This window comes from Austrofundulus limnaeus, unplaced genomic scaffold (genome assembly GCF_001266775.1).
Source record: "Austrofundulus limnaeus strain Quisiro unplaced genomic scaffold, Austrofundulus_limnaeus-1.0 Scaffold355, whole genome shotgun sequence".
Lineage (NCBI taxonomy): Eukaryota > Metazoa > Chordata > Actinopteri > Cyprinodontiformes > Rivulidae > Austrofundulus > Austrofundulus limnaeus.
Genome location: NW_013952757.1, coordinates 599,312 through 606,925, shown reverse-complemented (window position 1 = coordinate 606,925; position 7,614 = coordinate 599,312). Strand labels below are relative to the sequence as shown.

Here is a 7,614-nt window from a genome sequence, read left to right as displayed (position 1 = left end):
ATTCAGCACACTTTACACAAGGAGATGCAGTATGGGAGAGTGATGCAGAGGAAGCCTTGTCTCCGCCCACATCACCAACAAGACAACCACCCTAAACACTGCTCAGAATCTACTGAGGCCTTCATGCAGAGGAACAAGTAGAACGTTCTGGAATGGTCATCTCAGTCCCCAGACCTGAAGATTATTGAAAATCTGTGGTGTCACTTAAAGAGAGCTGTCCATGCTCAGAAACCATCAAACCTGAATGAACTACAATCAAACAATCAATGATTTAAAAAGGTAAATAAGGAAAATTAACAAGGCTGCACAAACTTTCTCACCCCACTGTATTTACTTCTGTGAGGGAAGCATAGTGCCAACATGCACCAGGGTATGCTATCAAAACAGCAAGCCCTGGTTCAAAGGTAATCTCAAGCTGGGTTCCCACCAAATGCGTTTGGAGCAGCCAAAATGTTCCTGCTTCATGTGTTCGGCTGCTTGTCAACAGCTGCCTGTTCACACCAAACACGTCTAAAGATGCGCAATGGAAGGAGCGTCTTTGTTCTTTTTCCAGTCAGTTGATGTTTGAAATGAAGATAAAATAAATAAAATAGCTTTGCTTTATTTACTAAAGAGCAAGAGAATGTTGCGCACCGAGCAGGTAATTAATTCACRAGATAATTTAGAGGCGCTCTCACGGACTTTTTTTTCCAGACCGGAAAAAAAGACCGGCTGTAGAGGGAGGATGGTCTTGGTTTTTCTCCGGTCTGTCTTTAGTGATGGGTGAAATAAAGATGAAATAAATGGCTTTGTTTTATTTACTAAAGTTTCGCCACTCCAGGAACTGCGAGCTTATCCTTTTTTTTGCCCCGAGCTCAGCAAGCTGCTGCTGTCTCATCACATCGGTGCTGATCTCTCCAGCTAGAACATCAACTGCAGACTGTGAATTTCAGCTAAAAAGGCTCCTGTCAGTCTGTGTCGGGTTCATGAAACCATCACGTGAAAAAATATTCTCTCCCGATTGGTTGCTGCTGTGCAGCGAGCAGCCAAAGTGCATGTGCAGAAAAATAAACTGCCGCATGTTGTGCACTGCTCTCAGCTGGCAAAACACACCGCTACGTGCTGCACRGCTCCTAGATGAGRGGCCACCATAGACTTTGCATGTAAACCGGCTGCTTCTGCTGCTCCAAACGCGTTTGGTGTGTACCCAGCTTCAGGCGTCTCAGACTAGAGAAAGGGACAGCGCTCAGGAGGGGAGAGAGAGCTACAAGGTGGCAAAATACAAGTTTAGCAGGGAGGTGAGAAAAGCTGAACTTGTGTATTCTGAAAGTCTCCAGCAACAGCTCTCTGAAAATGACTCTGCCTCAGTGTGGAGGGGGCTCAGACAGCTAACCAACTACAAGCCAGCTGCCCCACTGCTGTTGATGATCAGAGCCTGACCAACAAACTCAATGAGTTTTACTGTTGCTTTGATAAACCTTAAATGCCTTAAAGGTCCTAATACTCCATTGTAATATTGTTTATACGTATATTCAGAATTAAAAACAGAACAATCACATTGTAAAAAGTGCTTCCCCTGCCACCCTAGCATCTCCCCTTTTTTTCCCGGCAGAGTGGGCACGGTTTTCCCTGTCATCAGGAGGCGTAAAAATCGGGGGGCGCGGCTATTGGGTACTGCAAGCTACAGCTAGGTATTATTGAGAATCACAGCTGACCCTTCTCACCCCGGTCACAAACTGTTTTCCCCTCCCCTCAGACAAAAGACTACGGTCCATTTGGACCAGAACCTCCCGCCACAAGAACAGTTTTTTCCCGTCAGCCATTAGTCTCATGAACAATGTTTAATCAGCTCTGGCCCATCGCTGCTGGCCACYCTTGTGTTTTTGTTCTCATTCTTCATTTTGTATTCTGACTTGTTTTTCTTCCTCACTTCTTGCTTATGTGCACCATTACACCAGAGCAAATTCCTACTCATTTACTGACAATGGCAATAAAGTGTTTCTGATCCTGATTCTGAAAACACAAGCTGAAAAAACTAAAAGCAACAGAACAGTAGGTAGAAGCTAAAACTAGCAAAACAGTAGCTAAAGGTTGTTCCTGCTGCATTGAGACATCAGTGTGCTTGCTCCTTTAGATGTCAGCAGTAAAAAAGAACCAGGCAGTGTGAGGCAAGACAGCTCCTGGTACCTAAGCAGTACAAAAAGTCCCTGTATGTTGAAGAAATGCCTGCCAGTGATTTGTCCTCACACCCCGTAGCTCCCRACCTGAACCCCCCACTCCACCCCCCCACCCTGGCTCTGTCTCCAGATTTCAAACCCTCTTATAAATTATTCACAAAAATTCTGCACATTCTTTGCAGCCGAGTGGCCCACTGACTTTCTGATGTGATTACAGGAAAAAAGTGTGGATCTGGGATCYTCTCATTTGGGACAGAGTCTTGCTGTCTCAGATGAATAGATGGAATGAGGAGGAAGCAGTAATTCTGAGCCAGTGAAGGGAATAAAAGAGGGAAATTGGCTCTTTACAAACCAGTCAGTCAAGCAGCGACCAGTTTGCTGAAATCACAAGGGGCACTGCTAATTTTTTGGCACTCTCAGCTGGAGAAAGGCAGCACTTCTCCTAATGATTCTTAAAAGAAATGCTGAAGGAGAACAGACTAACAGTTGGGACACGTGTTCACATTCAGAACACGATCCAATTTCTGCTGACAGAGCAACAATATGTGTAAGAACTGCAGAAATGTCACAAATATCCTGAGGACAGCTGCAAATAAACACCAACAAACACTGAACTCACATCACCACCAGTGAAGTTGAAAATTTGACTAATTTATGAGAGTTATATCAAGTAAAAACAGCAAATGAGCCATTGGTGAGATAATAAAAATGATTATCAATAATTTCTTTTCTGACCTGCTGTCTCTCTCTGGGATTTCTTTGATGGCCAGTCGGACCTGGTTGCTGAGGTCTCTGCCGGCATAAACGACTCCGAATGTACCTTTTCCCAGGATCACCCTCTCTCCGTGCTCATCGTACTCGTAGTCATACTGCAGAGACAAACCACAGATTTATTTGATTTCACTTTTCTTTCTGAAACTACAAAAACGTTTAGTAAATAGATTTGAGATTGCAGGTCGTAACTAACTGTCCCTCAGCTCAGCAACTAGAGTTGAATAAAAACAAACAAGAAAAGCCTCAGAGAGAAAACAGTTAGAAATTTGATCTGTTCCACTRTGAGGCAAAAAGGGCGCGGCGGCGTTCTGCGTAATGAGCTTTTCTTTTTCCAGCAGCTCTGATAGAAAAACCAGGTGAATGTATCAGCAGGTATCACAATGCTGAAACTGAAATCCAGGCTTTATCCCAGCAGGTTTCTGTTCATTTATAAAGGTTTGCAGCTGCGCTTCAGTTCAGTCATTATAATGTGAAGAGTCATGAACACAGCGTTTGATGAACAAAAACTCTTCGTTTCCACAAAGAACCCAGCCTGTTGGGTGCTACAACAGAAAATTTTCATTCATCTTTAGCAATTTTTTTAAATTCTTTTTGATGAAAACAACATTTAAAATGGGCCAAAATTCCTCACAAAACACAACAGGATGTGGCTAATTTGCATTCTGAACAGGGGTGGAGCTTGATTTTTTTATTTTTTATTTTTTTTTGCTGGGGTGGCCAAGGTGTTTTGGAGACACATACAAAACAGAAAAGCAGTCTGGATATAAAAATTCAAGATGGCCACCGCAGCTAATTCTAAAATGGCTTRATTTCAGCTGTTTTAAGAAATACTGAGCTGAAATTCTGAGTAGTCGAAAACAATCTTTACCAAATTCTTAATGCTAGTCAAAAGTTCAAGATGGGCACCCAAGCTAAATTTAAAAGGCTGTAAATCAGCCATTTTAAGACTTATTGAAATGAAATTTGTTGTGGAGTAGCTAAGAATGATCACATACCAATTGTGGATGCTAATCCCAAAATTAATCTAACCTSTGATGTTAATGATAATTATACAAAGGGCTATGATTCAGTTATTCTTAATCATACACAGCTAAACATTTTATGTAGTGCAGTAGTATAAGATAACAATTTAAATACAAAACCCAATATCTCCACCCACTTGTCAATCATTTGGGGTGGCACCTGTGGTGGCCAATCAGGTGCCAGCAGTGGTCATTGCCACCCTGGCCACTCATCTGGCCCAACCTCTGGTTCTGAAGAAAATTTAGTATCATCCTGTTATGACTTCTCCACCTGAGGAAAAGACTCTCTCCTATCTGGAGGAAGGAATTCCACCTGCTCAAGAACAAATAGAGACATTAAGCAACTTTTWATTTTTAATCTAACCATTTAAATAGTTGGACAGCTCCTTTCCTGCTTGGCASTTATTGCTACTTCAACTACCTGCAGTTTCAGCTGACATGAGTCGTTCTGGTTTGTATATTGTATTTCCAATAAATGCAAATAGACTTGAAGATGTTTTATTTTTTTGGTTAAACAAAGGCTATAAATATAAATCTGAGTTTTCTCACCTCTAAGATGTCAGTGTCACACTCTCCTTCTTCTGGACCTTTCCAGGCCTCCTCTGTTATACTGTTGATCAGATCACAGAATCTGCCAAAGATGAACATACAGTATTTAGCACAAAAAAAGGAAGGACACAACAACTGAGACAGCTGGATGGGGGATCGAACCAGTAACCTTCTGGTTCCAGGACGACTCCCCTAACAACTCCACCACATCTGCCCCTTAAATCAGCAATTTTGTAATATTTCTTTAAGATTAGGAAGTGGTTACATCCGTGTTCTTCACAGATAAGGAGGTSTTACTGAGATTTGTTCAAAACCCTGAGTCCTGAAACATGACAAGTATAAACAACGTAGTTTACAGAAACTTAAAGTGGCACATAATGATGGAATGAGGTTGCTGCTTGGGATGCRAAGATGGACTAATGCTAGTCAGTTATTTGTTGGTGTTGGTGTCTCCACTTTTAATGCTGTTTTACAAAACCTTATGTATAGGTTTATGTGGAGGCTACGTGTCTCTACAAACAATGTCATCGAGATACAAACGGATATCTCACAAAGCTCAGTCAGGTTTAAGACCAGAATGTGGAATCACTGGTGGTCTAGCCTCTCTGTAACTCAGTGATTTGTTTTATGTGTTTTATGTGATTATCATCTCTTTTTTGTGATTGTTTCCTTCTCTTTTTTATTATACTTTTCTATGGACCTATTTTGTGTCTTTAATAAAGTTGTTGATGATGATGATGATGATGACGATCATGATGATGATGATGACATTTTCAATACTCCATTATTTTGAACAATAAAACTGAACTAAACCTTGAGTGAGGTTTCATCAAGTGTAAATGTGTCTTAGAAAAACTCTGACTCATGCAGATGTATTCTCAGACTACAACTTCAGGGCACCTCTGTTCAGTCAAATGTTGAATAACACTGCAAGAAACACCTAATAGACCCAACAACTGTCCTCTAATTTTAAACCTAACCCTTAATTATCCAACGATACACTGAAAAATCTTTGTTGTAAAGTGATAGGAGAGGGCAGCCAAGCAGCTGTAATCACATTAAGGAAAGATTTATTTCATTAACTTAAAAAAGGAATGTGACACAGACAATTATTACTCAGGGAAGAAATAGACTGACCTTCTACAGTGCATCTCTGTGCAAAAATAGATCTGGAAGTCCTCAGCATTGTGGAGGACATAGAGAAAGGCACTACGTTCATCAAACTTGGAGATGCTGAGGAGGAAAAATACAGTTAGTTGAGTTCTAATCACAGATCTTATGACATCAGCTATGAAATATTTTCTGAATGCAGCCCATACAGTGGGGTGCGAAAGTTTGGGCAGCCTTGTTAATTTTCCTGATTTACCTTTATAAATCATTGATTGTTTGGATTTTTAAAAAATCAGTTAAAAATCAGTTTTTACAACCATTTATMTGTTGTTTAAATCAAAATGATGCTTATTTCTGCATAAAAGAAATAAATATGAAACTTTAATCCTGTGGTTTGAGCACTCGTCCGTTTCTGAGCGAGCCGAGGCCAGATCTGCTGAGCCAGACTACAAACGGTCTGTGGTGGWACTTCAGCCTGCAGAGCTGCTGTTTGTCCTGCTGACTGTCTGCAGACTGAGTGGGCACAGAGAATGAGTTGTTCCCTAGCAACATGTGAGCACAACCCTCCAGTTCTCTCTGATCAAGACACTGAACTCCTCTGAGGACCGTGGAAAAAAAAAATGGAGAAGAAAAAACAACAGGCCCAAAGTCATAAAAAATTTGTTGATTTGAGGAATCTGATCAACTTTGGAGCTGTGAGAAATAAATCTTTTAATATACATTTTAAATTCAGTTAGTATGAAAATCAGGCCTTTGTTTAAAAATTTGCATGTATTTCTGGAAAATGTTTTGAAATTACATACAGATAGAACTGTAAAAGATTTTTTTTCCAAAACAGGATTAAAAACAAGTTCATGTATTTAGATTACTGAGGATAAAAATATCTAAACATGCATTTTTGCCTGTGTTCCCATGCCTGTTTGTTTATTTCTCATGCTTTTGGGAGAGTTGGCGTGCAGAAACCTGGCAGTAGAAAGGAGACATGCAGCAGAGAAATAAACTAAGGGATTAGGGTTTGTGTTGAACGTCTCAGAGTATTTGTTTTGAAATACACGGTTCCTTGTCAAGAACTCAGAAAGGTGCAGTGACTCCCAGGAGGCTGCTGGCTGACAGTTTAACTCAAAGTACCAGCAGGTATTTGGGAAGTTCCCTGAAGAATACATTATGTTAACACTTTGTGAGAAACAGAGGCTGCTGTTGTTTTTCTTCTGCATTGAAGTTTWTTCAAATACAACATGAACAAGGTGAATTCAATCAAAATCGGCACAAATGGTTAGCAGTTATTCTTGTTTTTCTCATTTGACAACTCTGCTGGATTTGATTTTAATAAATGGGAAAACTGCTTTTCCACATAGACACACCCACAAAAGTTCTGGCCAATCAGAAAATGCTCGCCTCAAACTCTGAGAAAATACTTCTGTCGGGGTTCGTGCACAGAACAGAAAATCAAAAAGATYGTAACCAGTTCAACAAGAATCACTTCAAATGGAATATAAATCCATCTTTAGTCTAAAACTCAGGCATGAAAGTACGTTGTCATGCATTGTTTCAATGACTGCCTGTCCTTTTCTTCCATTTGTTTTAACTCTAAGATGAAAAATTCCTCCTGAAGCCTTCAGTCTCAAACAGAAACTTACTGTGGACCTTTTGACAGAGGTATATAAAGTACTTAAAAATAAAGATGAAAATARCTTAACAGAAAATGACTTTGGTRAAAATGAATTTCATCAATAAGAAAAGTACTTAAAGGGGCAATATTATGTGCTTTCCAAGTCTATATTTCAATTTTATACTAAAATAAAGTAACTATGTCACATTTTCAGCTTATGAAAAGACCTATATATTTGTAAAAATCCCCAAAACAATTTATTTCTCATCTTGACAGTTTCTAAACACCTTGAAATAGGTCTCTGTTTCTTTAAGAAATCCAACCACTTCGGTCACGCCCATTTCAGCACATAGCCTGCCAGAGTGTGTGTGTGTGTGTGTGTGTGTGTGGGGGG

General features: G+C 40.1%; 1 protein-coding gene across 1 annotated transcript in view; it reads right to left on the bottom strand.

Annotated features, from left to right (window-relative positions):
* Window positions 1-7,614, bottom strand: part of map3k5 (mitogen-activated protein kinase kinase kinase 5) — a gene marked incomplete in the record, with an annotated part of 89,557 nt that overhangs the window by 21,916 nt on the left and 60,027 nt on the right. Inside the window, 3 exon segments of the mRNA XM_014023049.1 lie at window positions 2,892-3,025; window positions 4,502-4,583; window positions 5,639-5,734. Of these exon segments, the coding sequence (XP_013878503.1) occupies window positions 2,892-3,025; window positions 4,502-4,583; window positions 5,639-5,734 (312 nt within the window).